Source organism: Lonchura striata, chromosome 12, assembly GCF_050655825.1.
Source record: "Lonchura striata isolate lonStrDom1 chromosome 12, ASM5065582v1, whole genome shotgun sequence".
NCBI lineage: Eukaryota > Metazoa > Chordata > Aves > Passeriformes > Estrildidae > Lonchura > Lonchura striata.
The window spans coordinates 12,529,384-12,550,524 of NC_140714.1; the positions used below are offsets into that span (position 1 = coordinate 12,529,384).

General features: G+C 39.9%; 1 protein-coding gene across 1 annotated transcript in view; it reads left to right on the top strand.

Moving 5' to 3' along the window:
* Positions 1-5,653: 5,653 nt before the first annotated feature.
* Positions 5,654-21,141, top strand: part of IL17RD (interleukin 17 receptor D) — a 43,484-nt gene continuing 27,996 nt past the window's right edge. Inside the window, exon 1 of the mRNA XM_021534276.4 lies at positions 5,654-5,899. Coding sequence (XP_021389951.3) covers positions 5,774-5,899 — 126 coding nt within the window. The 5' untranslated portion in view covers positions 5,654-5,773. The remainder of the gene's footprint in view (positions 5,900-21,141) is intronic.

The following is a 21,141-nucleotide window of genomic DNA, read 5'->3' on the forward strand; positions in this document are numbered from 1 at the left end:
ATCTTGTTCACTGCATTTCAGTCTGTTATTATCTGCATATATCTCTTACTCTTTCCAAAAATAAGCAGCTAACTCAATCCTGATATCCAACTGCTTCAAATTTGTGTTTTAAAATAATATGCTGGACTGTAGAGAAAAAGAACCATGAGTTTGTTGGAGAGGTAGAGCTGCCAGCAACAATTGTCATTCCTAATAGGGCCCTTCCTCTGTTTTTTTTAGCCCAGTCATGTAGAATTACTGTGTGTTCTTTCATAAATCTGTTATAAAGTGTTCTAAAATTACACTGGAATATTTTAGGGAATATTTGTCATATAAACAACAACAAAAAAGAAATTTCCATATGCTTCCAGCCTTTTATTTTGTTTGTATACTTCCCTTTGTGGGAGTAGAATGATGTGCTATTGAAAAAGGGCTTTCCAATCTTCTTCCACATTGGTTGCACAGACTATTTTTAATTCTTCCAGTTATGTTTCTATTGTTCTGCAGTGGTATCTGTTACAAGTGTCTCTATGCATTTTAATTGCAAAAAATTTCAGAACATTTTCTTTAGCCTTAATTACCCTTAGCTTTTGGCCTCAAATAACAAATGATGTCATCCTAACATGCTTGAGCAAATAGCTCTCCCTCAGTTAAATGGGAAAGGGTTTAAGGCAGGTTATGCTCAGTGAGGGGTCCCTTAGTGTGCTAGGATTAATTTTGCAGACATTGCCACAGGATGCAGTTGAATTGCACAATAGACTATTAAATCAGGTTAGGGTTGTTCTCCCAGCCCACCTCCCTCCCCCGTATTTCCCTGCAGAAGGAAAATGACAGGCAGTCTGCATGGGAAGCATTGTGCTGCAATAAGAAGGGGTTGAGAGTAGAACTGGAACTGGAAACTTTTGTAAAGACATTACTTCATTATAATTTCTGGCATTTATTCAAACTGCATTGTGAGGATCTTGGTTTGCATTTTAATAGCTGTTTGAGATAACATTTCTACATTGCAGAAATACATTATTTTAAAATTGAACATTACAAATTATTCACTTGTTAAATAATAAAACATAGATAACTTTGGCGATACAGCAGTTGGTTCAGAATAATTTCAGTTCAACAGAATTTTTATTGAAAAATGACTCATCCATTCAATTTTTAATTTTCTTTGCATCATAAATCTAGTCTTCTTTAAAAGTGCAGTTTCATGTTACACCTAATCCAGTGTAACAGAAGAGTGCTGCTGAAAGATGCAGTCCTGCCCTGCTCCCTCAGAAACATGTGGCCACAGGGTGAGCACTTTGGTGTGCTTTTGGAGCAGGGAGGAGTGTGCTTGGTGGCAAATCACTAAGTTGAATAATCTTAGAGAACTTCCTTGATTATCTTCATGTGAATAAACAGATACAAAACTAAACAGAAATACAGAAAGTAGACATTTGACTACATACTTTTTCTGACAGTAGAAGAAGGAGGCATCTATACAACAGAGGTAACTGTGAGGTCTGGGGAGGGGTAACATTATATGAAGATTTGCATCCATGGATCACTGACAAATTGTTAATTTGATGGTGATCAGAAGTAATTTTTGTATAATTGCTGTTTGGTTTAGTTCAGTCATTTCCTTTTTGCCATAACATACTCCTACATCTGATGCTGACTTGAGCCTCTAGGAATATAGGACTTAAACTTCTCTGGTCATTAAGTGCAATTTCCTGTAGAAGAGATTAAGTCATCCAGAAAGGTCACAAGACCATTCATTCCCTTCCCTCTGAACTCTACAAGCCTCAAAACATCCCCAAATATCTGGAGACGGACTTGAGATTTTTGAGAAAAATCTCAAACATGTCACTGTGACAAAAAAAGTGAGCAGGAGAGAAACATCCCTGCTGGTACACTCTGTGGGATCCTGGAAGGTCTGGCTTAGGCAGCAGGGAGGACTGGATGCTCAGTTTCAGGACCTGTTGCAAAGCATCTGGATATAAAAATGGCTGGCAGCGTCAAAATAGAATTCATGCATCTAATTCCACTTTCCCATCTGGACACAGCAGCAGCTACTCCAGAAGTGCCAATAAATGTGTGGCCACAGCAGGAGGCAGCTGGCTGCCAGGACAGCCTGCTGGGTGCTCTTTGCCACTCCTGAGAGAGAAGCAGCCACTGGAGTGGAGTTGTTCTGGAGGCTTGCACCCACTGGTACTGTCTGGATGACCTTAGCAAGTGGAGTATGTCTCTACAGAAAGCAAATTAAAACCAAAGAATGCTACACACAGGGGTCTTTTCCTGTCTTACTGAGGCACAGAGTCTTTGCTCTGTGAAAAAGACTTGACTCCAAATCTAATTATTGGTTTAGCCCTGAGCATGTGTGCAAGACATAAAAGCAGGATCTTTATGACTTGGTGCTTATGTTTCCCCATCTATAAAATGAGACTGCTAATGCAGATTTTTATTTGAGAACTCTGTGTTCATTAATTTTTGTCACATTTCTCAAGGCATAATGATTTAACAGTTGCCTTGAACAAGATGGGTACTTGATAATGATAGATTTTATCCAAATTTCAATTCAATTTTATGGCTTGGGGTTGTTTTCTTATCAGTTGATAACCTTTCACTTGAGCCTGGCCAGATCATTTGAAACTATGGCATGTTATAATACAGAAGATTCCATGGAAACAGAATTTTTGTGACCCCTGACACAGGTGGAAATTTTCATGCCCTTGCTGGGGGTGTCCACATCCATTTCACACTTGTTAATTTTCTTCTTAAGGTCTGATCCTGGAAGATGGTTCATCCTCTATTTTATGCTCAGTGCTCATCCCATAGATAAACCATTCCCATTGAAGTGGGACAATTTCATGTAAATGGGTTCTTTCAAAAGGTCTGATTTTCTGTCTTCAGATATCTGCAGGATGAAGTTCCAGAAGACCCTCACATTGAGGGATTTCTGTCCTGGGATCTCTCTTAGCACATTGTCTGTTTGGTTCACTGCATCTGATGCTCTTTTCCTAACAATGGGCAGTGTCTGTCTGAAACAGGAATTACTGACTTATTGCAATATTGTGATATTGCAGTAGTCATGATTGACTTAGCTGAATACTCTGCAAGCCTGATGCATCCTTTCTGCCCCAAAGGAGCTGTTTGAATGATTTCTTTTGCACTCAAGGTCAGTCTCTCTTGTGAGATAATTCAGTGCTAGAAATATGAACTATGGATGGAGCATACAGCTTCCAAGTCCAAAAATGAATTTTTGATGAGCAAAAGAAAGATTTTGTAGGGAATTTTTAACCAAAATTCTGGAAATTTTTGGTGCATAAGTTTTCATGTTTCTATAGGAATTGCTGAGTTCTCACTGTTTCCTCCAGCTGGGAACAGCTGCTCAGAAAGGAGAAGGGAAAAAACGGGACAGATTTTTAGCTTTAAGCAAGATGGGAGAGTGACAACCAAAACCAGCTGTAGAATGCAGGATATTGATATCCATGACTCTTGGATATTATGCATTCTATACTACTCAGAAACAAGAGACTGTTGTAAAAAGGACAAAAGAACCTACAGACAAGCAGAGTCCCCACAGCCACTTTTGCCCTTCCATGAGCTCACAGCAATTTGGAAACTGCAGTTAGAAACATTAACTGCAGTCATTTGATTCCTGCCTCTCCACTACTGTTTTCCACAGTGGAAATTATTCTAAATGGATCCAAAGCAATGCACTGCTTCTGTATTCAGGCAGTGCACTCACAGGATAAGTTGGACATGGTGGCAGCATGGAGGAGTTGTTTTTCAGACGTGTCATTTTGTTACTAGCTTAGGCTGAACTGTTGGGTAGGAAGTATCAATGCTGGTTTTGTCAAATGGTATCTTTGCTTTGTGCCGCTGGTTTGAGCTCTCAGTAAATATGACCAATCATTTTGCTGCTTTCTGGATACTGCCAGTGTAACCAGTGGCAGCTGTGAGTTCTTCAGTTGTTCTGCCAGCAAGGAATTGGCAGTATTTGTTGTGTGTCTGTTTTTGTTAAAAACATCACAGGCTAATGCTAATTGTCAGATAATGCTAATTTTGCCCTCACTTAAAAATTACAGCTTCTCCAGCAGTCTAGATCTCAATTAACAGAAAAAGCCAAACAGTTTCCCCCATGGTTTAGAAGATTTAATTGCGGATCAATGGCATTATGTACAACAGGGAATCCTTGCTTGTCATAGGTGGTTATGGGAAGCAGAGGTATTTACTGACCTGTAATTGAACTGTACGTACATCTTCCTTTCTTTAGCCACGATGCTGTGGTATTTAATGTCCTTTGTAATTCATTCAAACATAAAACTACTAGTTATTTACAGGTTTTATACAGCCTGACTTGATTAAAAATAAAAATGCTAATACAGTTTTCAAGCCTGTTAGATGACTTCTGAGTAATGCAAGGAGAAAGTAAAGCAGAAATACCCAGACAGAAGCATGTGGTTTACAGGGAGAAAATGTGCTAAACTTCCATTCATGACCTGGATGTACTTGACCATCAAAAACATCTCATTATAAAATTAGTGGAACACCACCATGAGACTTAGTATTACCTTTTTCAGAATTCCAGCCTGCAGGGGCAATGGAGATCAAAAGTAAGAACCTTTTGATCCCAGAGCAGCAAAGAACTATGGCCTAATCTCCAATTTTTGTTTTAAAACATGTTTAATGTAAAAAATGCAATTTATGTTCATGTCACAATGGAGGGCACTAGCCATCCCATAGTCACAAACCTGTTTTCAAAGGTGAGTGCCAGGGCTGTGATCCATCAACCTAAACAAACTGTTTAAGAAATCTTTATCATATTATTTTCACCACTAGTCACAAAGGATGGAAAATCTATGATAGGTGTAAAACCAATAATAGTTAAAAATTACCAGCTGGTTAATTCCAATTGAAAAAGTTGAAACACTTACTGCCATGTATGACTTCCTTTGCATTTTCAGCAATTGAAAATTTTATGATAGTATATTCTTCCAGCTTGTCTTCCTTAATTAAAGTGTAATTGAAGAGTAGCTGTGGGCGCTGGTGGTGTTTAGCCTGGAGGAGGCTTAGAGGTGACCTTATCACCCTCTACGGGTACCTGAAAGGAGATTGTAGCCTCTGGGGTCTTCTCCCAGGCAGTAACAGGACAAGAAGACTTAGCCTTAAACTGTGCCAGGGGAGGTTGAGGTTGGACATTGGGAGGAATTTCACCACAGTAAGGGTGATTAGACTTGGGAATGGACTGCCCAGGGAGATGGAAGAGTCACTGTCCCTTGAAAGTGTTTAAGGAAAAGATTGGACATGGCACTTGATGATCTCAGAGGTGTTTTCCACCCTAATTGATTCTGTGATTCGGTAATGCATGAAATCACGTCAAAGATCTATGACTGGTCTTCCTTGACACCTCTCTTCCTCGCGATGTAGTGAGTGGATCAGCAATGTGGTACTGCAGCACGGAACGAAGATGGGAATTCAGCCCGGTACTGGTTTAACCCCCTTATTTGCAGGACGCCGGTGTCCCGGGGAGGCACCGCGTACTGAGGGTCCCAGGGAAGGGAAGGGAAGGGAAGGGTGCAAAGCAAAGCAAAGCAGCCGGAAGGGGTTCTGCTCCCTCCCATTGTTGCCGTTTGCGAGGACTGGAGCGGGGCGGGGGCGGCGGGGCCGGGGCTCGGGCGAACCCCCCGCCCCCGGGCCGGGCGCGCATGCACACACAGAGCGTGCGGAGTCAGGCACCGGGCGGAGCGGCAGACCGGGCACCGGCACGCACCCGGCGGCAGCACCGCCGCCCGCGCCGGGCTCGCTGCGGACCATGGCACCGGGGCTGCAGCTCGGCTCCGTCCTCCTCGCCCTCGCCGCCTGTCTCGGCGGAGCCCGGCTCGCTGCCGGGGCAGCCGGCGGCAGGAGGGGCCCGGCGGCCGATGCGTGCGCAGGGAGGGTGAGTGGAGCGGAGCGGAGCGGAGCGGGGCTGGCGGCTCCCCGCGCCGCACCGCGGGCACGGGGCTCCGCGGGGCTCCGGGCGTGCGGGAAGCAGGGAGGGAGCGGCTGCCCTGAGGACACTCCTGCAACAAATAACGCTGCCCCGGGGCTCTGCATCTGGAAGTTAATTGCAGCCGGGAGACAGGGTGGCATTTCCCGGCGAGGGATATTTATGGGTTTCTCGCCGAGGGGAGAGGCGGCTCGTAGCCGGCGAGTGTGAAGAAGTCACTCAACAGGTCCTTTGCCACCAGCGCTCTCCACTTCCCGAGCCGACCTGGATAAAAGCGATCGCTGGGGCTTTGTTATTTTAATGATTCGAGGCCGGCTCGGGGTCTTAGCTCCGGGCCTGATCATTATACAGAGGATGTAGGAAATTTACGGGAGGGGGAAGAGGGGAGGAAGGTGATAAAAGTTTTGTGACTGGTCTTTGCCTTTTGTTCCCGTTTCTGCTGTTTGCTGTCAGACTTCTCTCGATTGCGTTTCATATTTTTTTTTTTTAAGTATGCTTTTAATAACTTTTGAGTTGTATGTTTTAGTTTGTTCCTTTCCTTTCTCCTGATGTCTGGTTGCAGGTTTAGTTGAAGCGTGGTGATCCGGGAACACTGGAGGGAACACAACTGACTTTCATTGCTTTTCCTTTTTGTTAGACTGTCACTAAGGATTTTCTTGGTTTCAGATCAGATCCTTTGAGAACGTTGCTGCAACACAGAGTTCAGAAGTTTGTAGGGCATAGTTTAGAAAGGTGAAAGCATCGAGAAATATATAAAAAGAGAGCGTGAAAAAACAAACTGCAAACCCTGATAAAACTTAAGATCTAAACCTTTGTGTTGGATGGAACTGTTACAGGTTTAGACTCCCCTGTTTGGTCTTTTTAGCAGAATTTGCAATAAAATGTTTTGGCTTAGTACGCCTATTGTGTGTTTCACCAGACATGGGCAGGGTACTCCACAGGCTCATAACACCACTGTATATTTGTGTCAAGTTTTGCATCTTCTATTAAGTAAATGATCACTGTTAGAAGTCAAAGTACTTGACTTGTAATACACTTGAATTAATGTATATTGTATAGAAATATGCAGCTGCAGTTTGTTCTGGATTTTTTTGCTTACATAATTAATGTCATTGTGTATGTCAAACAGGACTCTATCACAATGTAATTATTTTAAAACAATGATTTTGACTGACCTTTAAATCAGCAAACTTACATTCTTTGCAATTAGCATAAGCCCCCCTTTGTCTTTATTGCTCACAACTAATGTAACATTTTAGCTTTTAAAATATTGGTACTAGTTTCTGGTTTTATTGTATTCTCAGCTTCAAGTTCAGACTTCCCTTGCCAATTTTTTAGATACCTTGTCTGACTGTGTAGTTATAATTTTGTGGTCTGATTTTGTAATACCACCCTTGCACATGATTGCCTCCGTACTGCAGGCAGGGCAGCATTTATTAGAGTAATGACTGCAGGATGGTACCCATTGTCTCAGTTATGTGGTATTTATCTTGGGCTGCATGTAAGTTTTGAGTAGACTTGACATACTATTAAATGACTGATGGCCCCTCTAACACATTGTCTGCTCTGGAGCAGGGCTGCCTTTGAAGTAGTGCCCTGTAGGAAGTAAAGAGACTATTTGCTCTATTAAAATTCCTTGGTATTTCCTCTGTTTAACCACAGGCCACTTCCCCTCTGCCACTCTAAACACTGCAGGGACACTGACTGATTGAAAAGACACAAGCCCTAAGTAATTGTATCCTATTCAAATAGTTATTCTTATTGCAGGTTATTTATAAGTAGTGTCTAATTAATGTATGTTAAGGGCATGAATAAATTTTAACATTTTATATAGAGAAAGTAAAAACGTCTAGTTTGCATTAAATGAAGTGGTTGAACTGAGGTAATTCTCAAGAGCATAAATAATCTAAAAGTATATAATTTAACTTTTAATGGTTTTTCGATGAGAAATAAAGTGTAGCTAGCTGGGATTGTATGTGCACTTAGATACATGCACATTGGGTATTTTCCTCTGTTAAATTGCAAATGTGGATTGCAGTTCCCTATGGTGAATCTTTTTTTCATCATTTGAGTGCTATTTTTGAGAATCTGTGTTCCATTCTTCTCCATACATACAGAGGTAATATACATACATGCACAAGTAATGCACAAGTTTCTTTCACTGTACAAAATACAGTTTAAGTATCCTCAATATTTTGTAGCAGTAAAAACTGACTTAATGAGGCCATATTTTTGGACTATGATTAAAAGAATTTGATAAGGAAGTATTTGTTGGCTTTATTCATATCTTCTGAAATTATTAATATCTAACATTTTCAAAACGAAAAACGAAATCACATTCTAGATGTGATTTTTTGTTTGTTTTACAACTTCCATCACAAAATATATTTATAACCTGTATTGTACATCTTCTCTGGTAATAAACTGACATTTGTCTTGCAAACTCTATGTACATGTAGCAGGAAAGCAATTAATACAAGGACGAGTAATTTAACATTACTGTGGCTAAGAATTATCAGATTTCAGTGGGTTCAGGATTGTAGAATTTGGATTCACTTTGCTTGGTGTAGGATTCCTTTCATTGGTGTTTAATAGGAATTTTGATGTATTCCAACACCTAATATTATTTCACATTAGGGAAGACATTTGCTTAAAGTAGAATAGTATTGCAAAGTAGTTTTCCATATGGATGATCTTAGGACCTCATGTGCATACCTTTATCCAGAATAGCAGTAGTTCAGAGAAGGGCCTGTTTTAATCTAGAATAAGTGTGTCCACATGGGGAGCTGCTCTGGAAAAGCAGACCCTGAATTTTTCTCATGCTGTAAACAAGCCATGAGGTGCACAGAGAAGACAGACGTATGATCTGAGAATGATTTGAATATAGTTCAGATTCATTTATTCGGTGTTAAACACATGAGCAACTTTACTTTCAAGTTGTTTTGTAGATTCTAATGGGACTGCACACATGAGTAATTTTTTTCATATGTTTAATTCCTCTGAAGTTCCTGGCACTGAACCGTGTTCAGTATAAAGCGTAAATTTAATGGGACTGTATGATGAGGAAGAATAAATAATCCAGCATTTTAGCAGCCCTCCCCTCATTAGCAGAGAGTTGTACCTTCCTTTGCTCTGCTAAGCAAAGCTGCTCAGACAGACTGGAGGGCTCTGTTCCCCTGCACTCCCCCTGGAACTCCCTGTGTCCCCTTCTCTTTATGTGAGGAACTTTCTATTTCCTTTCACTTCAGAGCAGAGACACCGAAGATGTCCTACTGCTCCACTATTGGGATCTCTGCCTGCCTAATTATTCTTTAGGCTCATGCTGCTGTGTCCCTACATTTATCCCCTCAAGCATACCAAAGTAGACTTATACTTCTTCACATTTAGGAATCTACCAGGCACAGAGCTAGGTCATACAGAAATACTTTTCCTTGCTAAGGACATGTTTTAGGAACTTTATTTTAGAGGATAAACATCCTGTAAAATGGTAAGAAATTACCAAAATTTAAATTTCTCCCTTCTATTTAATGTTATTTTCCAACAGTTAAAAAACCCCAGATTTTCTCTTGCAGAGTATTTAAAAGTTTTAAAAGGTATTGGGCAGAAGACAAACCTAGGATGGAGCATAGTGGAAGGTGTTAATGTTTGCCATCAGGGTGTTCTTTAATCTATAGACAGTTACAAAGCTGCTTTAAATCTCTGCAGACCAGATGCCAGCAGTTCTCTATGTGCCATTTTTTGAGAATTTATAGAATCAATAGATCCTCTCCCTGGCATCCAGAACAATTGATAGCATTTCAGAATTGATGAGATGTGTCACTTAAAGCTTCCTGTGTTCTGTGATTAGATAAAATGCAACATGTTGAGTGCAAGGCTTTGCAGGCATGGTCAGTCATGCAGGTAGGCATCTGTATCACTCTTGTTTAGCTTAGAGTTTGGCTTCAGGATCCCTCCAGGGTTTGTTTTGGGGTTTCCTTTTGAATTTCATTTATTGAATTACATAGCAGAGAATGAGACCCCATTCCTACTCTAGTGTCAAAAAGTGTTGATGACAATATGCCTATTTAAATGATTTAAAAAATGCACAAAGTAGCATAAATATGTTAATGTTTAAAGTCACAGATGACTGTTTCCTCAGGAACTGTGAGGCTCTACAGTTTAATGCTGTGTTTTCAGAATGAGCATTCAAATACATGACCTAGACGAAAAGATAGGGAAACTAATTGAAACTAACTCTCAGTATTAACAACGAAATTGTGTGTTTCCAACAAAATTGTGTATTTCCTTGTGTGTTTGCATGAAACTGGGCAATCTGAATATGATGATAATTCATCAGCTGTTGATTTAACAGGATTTCTGCAGTTGAAGTCGCTTGGGACTGTTACAGATTTGATTGATTTCCTCTCTAGAATGTGTTCCTTACTTTAGATGCTGAACTCCACTCCCTGCCTTACTTCTCCTCAAAATCTGCTTTTGAGTTAGTACAGGTACAGAAACTGCTGTATCAGACTTGTTCATTTAAAATCTTGAGACATTTATTTGAGAGCAAGTTCTGCTTTAACAGATTAATACTTTATAGTCCACGGGTGAAAGGATGTTAAGCTGTCATGATTAGATGATACTAGCTTTTCTTGAGTTAATTATTTGGTAATGTTAATATAACATGGATGTTTTACTTACTTAAAACTGCAACATTTAAAGGGTGTTTAATAAAGACCAGCTGTCCAACAGATCAGTCTAAAGATGATGAAACAAAGCTTTGATGTGAGCTTGCCTGCTTAATTATGCTCAAAGGCTGAATTTTACCCATAAATTTAGCATGTGTTTTTAGAAGCAAACAACAGGAGTGTGAAGTATCCCTGAAGAACTCTTGAGCTTGAATGCCATTTTTAGTTTTTAAAAGTAAAATTATTTTCAAGTATATTGCTTTGATTTTATATTTACTGCTACCAGTATAATGAGGTATATCTGAAATATGTTTTTTCTAAAAGTTTAGGTTAGTGCTGATGTTCCTATAGCAGTGTTTACATTCTTGTTTTTATATTTAAAAATTAGTATTATTCATTAATACATCACACCTGGGAAAAAAACAGATAAAAGTAGTATGAGTTGTATGAATGCTTATTTTTTATATCCTTATCTCTATGTGAATTATAAAAAAAGATTGAAGGTTACAGTAACCTAAAATAATATTAGGTCAGTCAAGACATCTGAAGTACTTTAGGTTTTAGGTTATGGTAATGTGAGACTTTATTTAAGGGTCAAAATTTAACTCTAGACTTGAAAAAGGATTTTTCAAGTATAGAATTTTATAATTGTTTCACTGTCCTCCCCAGCTGTCCTCAAAAGGAGTGGCACATACTGACACCCAATGTTTCAATGGGATTTTATCATTAAAACTTTGACCAGATATAAACTTAGTAAAGTAGTGAATACAGGCATATGCTAGTAATGGATAGATTCATTGCAATATTCATACAACAGAAACACAGGTATTATCACTCTGGTTAGCCAAAATTCTGCCAGCCAAACCAGGGTATAAATGCGTAATTTTAACATGCTTCCACTTGTTTCTCTTAGAAAATTGTACTTTCAGTGTCATGTCCAAAACACCATTTATGGATTTTAAAGGTACATTGTTCTCCTGTCACCTCTCATCTCTGCAAGGTAGATTCCAGGAGTGTGAGGAAAATCCAGTGTGCAGGTTGGGATTTGTTCTCCCAAAGTTTGATTTGATTATGAAAAATAATGAAAGCTTGGATTAGAGTTTTATCAGGTGTCAGCACTGATAAATGTTCCAAGAGATACTATATTCTCTGAAATTCTCTCACTTGAAGTTTGTTACAATATTAGTTGCTATTGGCTTTGAAGAATTGTTCCATTCTATTTTTATTATTCCTCCTTGGGCTGTTATTCAGCAAGACAGTAAATCTGCTTCTGGGGTGCATCAATAATGCTCCAACGAGCCCAAATAAATGTGAGAGGTAGCTCTGTCCTAGGGGACTCCATGCTACATCAGGTATCATACCTGCAAGCATAAACTCTGAGATGTGTGTTCTGGTTGATTGAGGAGAGCCCCAGCTCTGTGTCTGTGTCTGATGTGAGTCAATCTGTGCCTTTGGTGCTGTGCCAGCTCTCGGCGGTGCCTGCGGAGCGCTGCCCTATTGTAAACGCAGGCGAGCCCAGTGGGAAGAAATGATGATGTCTGACTCAATTCGGAAGGCTGAATGATTTCTTTATTATAACTATGCTAAAATACATTAATATGCTATATAAAAGGAGGATACTAAAACTACATGCTACTTTCTCTGACTCTAACACAACTCGTGGCCCTCTCTCTCGAGTCCAGCCCCAGGTGGGTTGGATTGGCCATCAGGCTCAAACCATCCTCACCAGAATCCAATCAAGCACTCGCTCCAGGTAAATTCTCCAAACATATTCCACATAGGAGAAACAAGGAGCAGAAATAGAAATTGTTTTCTCTTTCATTCCTCTCTGTGCACCTCTATGAAAAATCCTGAGGGGGAGAGAAATGTGCTTGCCACACTGCCCCTGCGCTGGCTGTGCAGCCTTCGGTGGCAGCGCGGAATGAGCGGCTCGGGGCTCTGTCCGGGGGTCTGTCCGGGGGTCTGTCCCTCCTTCCTGCCTGTCTGGGGGTCTGTCCGGGCGTCTGTCCAGGGGTCTGTCCCTCCTTCCTGCCTGTCCGGGGCTCTGTCCGGGGGTCTGTCCGGGCGTCTGTCCAGGGGTCTGTCCCTCCTTCCTGCCTGTCCAGGGGTCTGTCCCTCCCTCCTGCCCCTGCCCGGGGTCTGTCCTCCCTCCCTCGTGCCGGGCACATCGCGGGCCCTTGGTGGTCCCTCATGGCTCCTGGGGGTCCCTCATGGCTCCTGGGGGTCCCTCATGGCTCCTGGGGGTCCCTCATGGCTCCTGGGGGTCCCTCAGGGCTCCTGGGGGCCCTGCTGCTGAACTCTGCCAGTCTCTTTCCCGCAGCCCTTGTGCCCGGAGCGCCTGGCGCGAGGTGCGGCTCCCCGGTGCCGCCGCTGGTTCGCAGGGGCAGTGAGGGGCTGTTCAGGAGCTGCGGGGTTCAAAGGCTCCATGGACCGTGTGAGGGCGGTGAGCTGCCGCGGGCACGGCAGCCGCTGCACAGGTCGGGCGGCTCTGGGGCTGCTGGGCCTGCAGAGCTGCTTGGAGCTGCACGTTCTGGCCTTGGCTTTCCAAGTGACTGATTTGTAATGATCTAGCCATGTGATCCTTTATCTCACAAAATTGTATGCAATAACCATTGCTATACCCCCTGCTATATGGCCCTGCTGGATTTTCCTCATGGTTGGTGGGCAGACTTGGATTTTAATTTCTGACCTTGCCTATGTTCTTCACACTTGTATCAGTGGGAGTGACTAGGTATTTCTGATCTTACTTCTGACTACATTCAAATCCAACCAAGCAATCAATGACTTCCCTGACTTTTTTTTGTATACGGCTGTGGGAAAATTCCTGGTTGGCTGGCTATGAATTAATGAAAATCCTTAGAATGCTTCACTAATTATAGCTCCTGTGGCTTTAAAAATGCTATTCCCTTTTTTAATTTGAGAGAGGTCACAGAGGTTTACAGAAACTAAGAAAAGAAAACTTAACATCTGGTTGTGCTCTGTAGATGACTGCTTTTGTGTGAAGAAAAGTTATGGCATCGCCTCAGCATCAAACACATTCAAGGTGATCCTTTTTAAGAACCCTTTGCAAGAGCCCTCTTTGCTCAAACTGTGTTTTCTAATTAACTTTGCTTTGTATTTTCAAATGGAGGATTTTAGTTCTTCAAACAAAATCCCAAAATCATATTGATGTTTGAAGTTCACCCTACCTTTATAAAATTTATTTTCCTGCGTTTTCTAATTATAGCATAACAATATTTCCATGTGTTTTCTAATACTTTCCTTTAAAAGTTATGGAATTCCAAGATGAGGAGGCTGCTAGGTTGAATTCTGGTATTTATGAAAGAAAATTTGTTCTGTGTTTACTTACCTATACTGAAGTTTCAGCTATTTGTATGTAAAATACTAAAGAGTAATCTCATTTGTGTAAGTCCACTTTTTAAAACCTTAATTTTCCAGGCTATAAGAGAATGGGTTTTTTTTCCAAATAATTCCGGTTAAAATTATATGTGAAGTAAGTGTAACTCATAGAAAGCGTAATATGAGAATGTTTAGATCCAAACAGTTAATATTCTAAATTGTTAAAATTATAAGTTATCAGCTGCTCAGTTAAACGCATGTAATTCCAGGTGTGACTGGTCTGGAATCAGAAAGCATAAAAAAAATACAACTTTAGGAACTTAGAACAGTCACATGATCTTTTTATATTAGACAGTGATTTAAGCAAACTCCAAGCAGGCCTCTATCATCTGCTTGTAGAAACAACACCCTGACGTGTTTTCCTTTCAAACATGGGATTTCTATCTGGTTTTATTTGGCTGTTTTGTTTAAAGAGCTAAAACCCTACCTATTAGAATCAGTGGCAACACTTTGACTTTTGTTTTGATGGGGTTTCTTTCATACTTCAGGTGGCTGATGCTGTGGGGTTGCCTGGCACCGAGCTGCTGGGGCTGACTCCGTGCCAGCCTCTCCTCAGGCTGGGCTTGGTGGCCCTGGGGATGCCACTGCTGGTGACAGAGGGCACAAGTTGGCAGTGCACATCACTTTCCCCAGGGCATCCCACGTGGGGAGGGTTTGGGGACTGTCCTCAGCAGGGCAGTGCTGCACAGAGCCACCCCAAAGTGCTCGAGATGAGCTGCAGGAGCAGGACTGGCGGGCACAGCTGGCCCACAGCTGGGCAGTGCCTGCCAGGGCGTGGCTGCTGCTTGGGCTTTGTTGATCATTGCTGTTTTCAGTCTCACTGTGGCATTGGTGTATCCTGGAACAACCCAGGTAGTGAGTTCACTCTTCACTCTTGTAGAATGAAGTTGTACATTTGTTTATCCCACAGGAAAATCTTCCTAGATTCCAACCTTAATGATTGTGTGGTTTTTTTTCCTCTCCTCAAATGTATCAGAGTAACTTTGGTTACAGCTGCCCAGCCAATGAAGAATTCCATTCTTTTCCTCTGTCTGAACTATTAAGGTACCAGTCTGTATCTTGTCTCCCAGCTCTTGTAAAGCCTGCCTGCACTGCTTCCTATTCCTCCAGTTTCTATGGGAATCACTTTTATCTTCCTGTCTAGGCTTGCCCCCAGTTGTAGGCAGTGATAACAAAACGAGGGTGGAAGTTGAAACTGGCAAATTGTGCAACTGTTGCTGAGCATAAAGGGTGCTCTGTCTGGATGAGCTTTAAATATAGTGTGGGAAGGGGGCGTTGCTGAATCACAAACCTTTTTGGCAAAGTTTTCAAGCTTGTGCTGGGCTTGGCCTTGGAGTTTGAGAGACACAGGGTGTAAATGGGCGATTTAAGCTTCACCCTGTAAGTGTGAGCAGACCTTTAAAAGCTTGAAGAAGGATTCTGCAAAAGAATGGAGTGCCCTAACTCCTATTAAATTGCAATGGAGTTTATCTCTTTTGTGGCTCTGGGCTATAGATATGTTTTTATATTAACTCAGCAGTGAAGCTGGTTAGTGAAATTCTCACTCCTATCTGTTTTCTCCCACTTTGGTGTTGCTGTTTGCCTTTCCTTCCCCACCTGCTTTAATGCACCTATTTGTGAGCTGCAATGTTAATCACGTTTTTAAAGCAGCTTGAATTGAAAGTATCCCCACTTTTTTTGTTTTGTTTGTTTTTTCCCCTTTTCACAACTGGAGAAATTTCATTGAAATGCATAAAATAAGGTCTCCATGCATTTATGGTAAGTATATGTTCAGAATTGGTGAACTACAGCATGGAAGCAGAGGAACTGGACAGGGGAGTCAGGAAGTCCCCAGGCTATTTTTGTGATTAGGTTCCGTGTAGCTATTCAGATGTTTTTAACATTCCCACCCTTAAGTTTTGTTAATTTAGATACTCTTTTAAAGGTATCTCGTCAAAAGAATTTGAGGTTAGTATAATGAGCATATAAGTTATTCAACATTTTTCATACAAGTGTTTTTTAACAGTGAGATTTTCACAAGCAAGAAGATGATAATGTTTCAGAAATCACTTCAGCATCTGTTGAAATGCAGCCAACAGCGTGGTGGAATACAGAGCTCACGGTAACGCTATACAACCTTTCCTAGCAGGAAATGAAGAGTGGTGTATTCATTTGTAACCCAAGGGGGGCACTTCACCAGCCAGCTATAGTTTGTGAATGGAATTTGGTCAGTTTACCATGAAAATTACAGAATGACCCCTTGGGTCTTACTAACTCTCTCTTTTCTTACCTTGCTCTAAAGACAGCATCTCTTATTAATACAGTGTCTATGAGCAAATTGGTGTGGTTAGGGAGCACAGTTGAGGATTATTTACCATTATAAGGAGCTTTCATTTTGTTTACTTTGTCAAAATTTTATCTGAGGTCTTCTGGTACTGCTTCACAAATTATGCTTTAGTTATGAAAGAATATCTAGGGTTTTTATTTTTCTCTTGTTTACTACAAAAAGTTTAGATACTTTTCAAAGAACCAGTAAAATGATCTCTTGCATAGTTACAACTTTATTGTTTAATTCTTTCTTTTGAACAACTTATGTTGGTGGAGTTTAATAATTAGCTTAGTTTACCTTCTGACAGGAGGAATAGGTTAAGTACGAAAAGAGTAAAAATAAGAAACAAAAAGAAAAAACAAACATCTAACTCAGCCAGACCTTTAACAGGTGAAAAGTTATTTTTCCATGCTTCTTCAGAACATCAAAGGAAACAAAACCTTTATCTTTTATTCATTAGTTAGGAATAATACAAGTTGGGATAGCTTAGGTTTCTCCTTATAGTTGCATTTGTAAGAGTAATTCAGTAATCATGCCATTCACTTTTGGGGTTCTTTTTCATTAAGGACCACTGGCCGTGAAATGTCATGCAGAGGTTTGAAAATGGGACATTCAGCTCACTAAAGAATGAGCTACAACGACAGAAGTTTCTTTTTATTACCTTCTGGCAGTAAATGTAGGAATCAAAGCCCTAAATAAGTGATAGAATAGCATCCAATATAGTCTAACAATGCTGGTAGCTGTGGATGATGATTGCTCAGTGTAACCACATTGCATTTGGCTTACATCTTTTAGTTATTGTTTATTATATTTCATTCAACCATTGAAGCTCCAGTAGTTTATCTATGTGCTTGGCTGTGACAACCTGACTTGGATTTCCAGGTGTGATTCCTCCCTCTCCTCCCACTGTGGTCAGGTTTTACTGTAAAAGAAAAAAAATCTGTTTCCATGTGTATATTTTACAAATATATCCAAGTAGTATTCCTGAGCTATCATTTCTACTGGAAGTAAAACTTGATGATCTTTGAATCTACTTCTCAATTTACTACAATAATAATAATATGATTGTATTTTGTATCTTCCTGTTCAGTGTTTTAGGATTAGCTATATATATATATATATATATGTTCAGTTTAATGTTGATAGAAAGAAGTCAAGTGAAAGTTTGTGAGAAACACAGGTTCAATTTAACTTTTTAATCTGTGTATTTAAAAGCTATCTTAAAACTTACATTGCATTCTGGCTTCTTAAATAAGATGAATGCCAGAAGACAGCTTGTTCATTGTCATTCTCTAAAGAGATTTCATTTCTTAGAAGTGACTATTTTCTGCAAGAAAAATCAGATAGTGTGCATAGATCTTTAAAAAGAAAAGGTTAAGCAATTAGTGTAAATGCTTTTCCAAGCATCTTTAAATTCAGATGAAATTTTGTCATAATTTGATCAAAGTCACATAACCTGTGGCTCTGTTTTTGTTACACATGCTGATGGTCTGTGGATAATGTTACATTTTTTCAGCATGAAACTGAACACTGCAAATCCCTAAAGCAGGCTCAAATTTATGGTTAATAAAAGAATATATTGTACTGGATGTCATCTGTTATATCACTCTGGGAACAGAAACTGGCAGTGAGTGGACAGGAAATATTTCCATTTCAAATCACTTCAGTCTATAGTCTAGGTTGAAAGTGTCTGATTTCAGGAAAATCACTGTGAATATCCATGTAATAGAAATATTTAAGAAGAGTATAAGCTTTTTCAAATATGTTTTTTGCGTTATAGTATTTTATGGGCAGATACTACTTATTAATGTCACGTATTTTCTTTATTTCAGTCTTGATCCCTTAAGTTTTCAAGGCAGAAGGAATAGTAGAAATGTGTATTTGGGTACCTGTGTGCCAAGTAAACAGCAACTTGATGACTTGCTGTGCAGTGGCCAAACTGCTTCAAAGCTCAGAGCTTTGTATTTGTAATTGGTTGGGTTTTTAAGAGTGTGAATTCCTGTGTGTTCGTTGGGTTCTTCCAGCTCAGTGCATTTCTTCAGGTTGTCTCCTCTTCAAATGTATTATACAGTGTATCCATGGACAGTAATTTTATTAATGGAAACTTCAAGCAGCAGAAATTTTGGTATGTTTTTCATGTGTTACATAGTACTTAAATAGCTCTATGTTTTGAAGTATTTAAAGCATTTCAGTTAACTACATTTAAATGGACATGTTTGTTCAGGGAACATGAAAACCAGCAGAAAAAAAGATGTACATTTTTATCTTTATCATGTATTAACATCCTGAAATACTCAACCCTGCATCAAGTAAGTTACTCAGATGTGTGGAATTTTTTTCAACTTTGCAGAGCACAAAATAGGAAACAAGTCTTAATAGGGTGAAGATTTATTACTTAATTTGGCAGTTTGGAAAAGTTTTATTATCTGAGGTATAGGCTAAAAAATAATTAATTAAAACTGTATGTGAAAATAAAGCACTTCTACCTTTTGAAGACAAGTTTGACATAAGGATTCATTGTGCAACCTGTTAGTTACTGTGAGTATCATGGAAGGACATGAACTGAAACCTGTTAGTGTGTGCTTTAGCTCATTGCTTGGTGTAGGGTTCTAAAAGGATTTTTTTTTATTTCTATGTTTTTATAATCTTAGTGAGATGGGTGAAATGACAGTTTAGGATGCCCTCCTTGCAGGCTCCTCTGACTTGTCAGGACAGTGTGGAATGAGACTGGATCTTATTGATGTTGCTTGTGTGGAAACCAGAGGTATTTCTTTAGTGCAGCACAGCAGGGGTATTTTTCCTGAGGCTAAATTGACTTTGTACCTTTCCTGCATCTTGTAAGAGTAGGCCATGACAGAACAGATCCATATGCCAAGCCTGCATTTGTACCTCAGGCATATGATTTTAATGTTAGTGTAATTTTTCCCATAGTATGATTTCCTATTATTATTTATTAGTGAGTATTGAAATTTTTAATTTCAAAAAATTTGATTTGACTGAAAAATTAAATGTTCTCAAGATGCAGATTTTCTTTGTCACGGGTTTGTGGGGTTTTTTTTGTTGCTGTTGCTTTTTTAGTCAGATAATTCAATTTTAACCAATAATGCAAGAACAAAAAGTGTTCCAATGTTCTAGAAAAAGATTTAGAATGGAAATCTTGCAAGAGGTTAAATAGTAGTTAAGCAAGTGGCACCAATGAAGTAATTTAAAGTCCAAGCAGGTTGTGGTACAGGTTGTGTCAGTGCTTTAGCAGATAACACATTTTATGTCAAGTATTGTATTAATTAGTATGAAAAGGGCAGTTATGAACTGGCCATATACCATACAGATAGGATGTGTAACCTTTGCTTTGGCCAACTTCCAAAAGCACTTAACATGAAATACTCAGGAAAAAATGTTCCTCTTGAAGTATTTAACTTGATCAAGCGTATTATAAAGTGGGTTATCCATAGGGTGTGATTTTCAGTAGTGGAAATTGAATGCAGTCAGACTGGAGTTTCAGTACCATTTCAAACCTTAAAGCTCTCTTTTAAATATTGTATCTAAATTCCCTTCTATAGCAGTTAAACACTGCATGGCACTTGATAGCACAGAATGCCTAAAGAATTTGCCTGTACAGATATAATTAAAACACACATTTCCCTGATTTTTTTTTTTTTAACAGTAAAATTTAGCAATACTTAATGCTTTTTTAATCAAAGTACTGAAGATAGATGAGCATACAGGAAATTCTGAATGTATTCTGTCTTCTCTTCATCCCTTTTTTCATTGTGAAAAGCCTCAAGAATCCTGATGGCACAAACTATTCAGTGTGGAAGAGTGGTTGAATCATGAGGTGAACTTTATTCAAGGTTGGCAGTTCTCAGAGACATTCTCACAAATGTTTCCTCAGAAAACTGTGTTTTGGATGGTTTTATTTTGTTGTGTTCAAATTCCTGGTGTTGATTATTTGGTGGAGCTTTTCCTACCTGTCTGTAAGTGGGAGAGCTCCAGTTTGCCTGCAGAGACAGGCTGGTATAGTTGGAATATTTTACTACTATTTCTTCCAAGTATCCTTCAGGTGAGCAAGAAGTGTTTGTGCAGCTTTGTGTATGTTTCTGACACTTCCAAATAGAGTTTTTTTGGCTGCAGATATGATGGTTGTACTCTGTAGAGGGTAACCAGGAGTGTAAAAATTCCCTGGCAGCCAAAGCTTTAAATCTGCAGCCACCAAATGTATCTGCCTGTGTCTCTGAAGTTCAGCCATGTACATCAGTGCTCAGCAAGCACTGGACCTTCTAATCCTCTCTGTTCAATGCATTACTGCTTAAGCTTGGAGCAATTTTCATCTTCTCTGTGGACCTGGACTAGACAGAGGCTTTGAGAAGGAATTATTTCCTAAAAGTGCATAGTTCAGCAGTAAGAATCTCTCTTGGCAGGAATTTTGGGAGGTGGGAGTAAAAAAGTGGAGCAGCAAAAGAAGCAAAGCATGCCTTTATTACACAGCTGAGGGAAAGGCAGCACAACTGAGGCTTGAGTCTGCCTGCAGCTTGTCCATTAACTGAGGGGAGAGAAGAAAGGGAGGAGTATTTTATTTCTTCCTGGGATTTGTAGAGAAAGGTAATTGGTTTTATTAGCACAGTTGATGTACAAGAATATTTACTTCTAACCCAAAAGTATTTTTAGTCATTGTGTTTGACACAATGGCCCCTCCATTTTTCTGGCTTGTTGTTTTCTGCTCATCCACAGTACAAGAGTCTGGAACAGTCATCATGCTGGTGTTCTGAGACTGCAGCAACCTGCCCCTCACTCCTGATGAGCAGAATGTATAACATGGC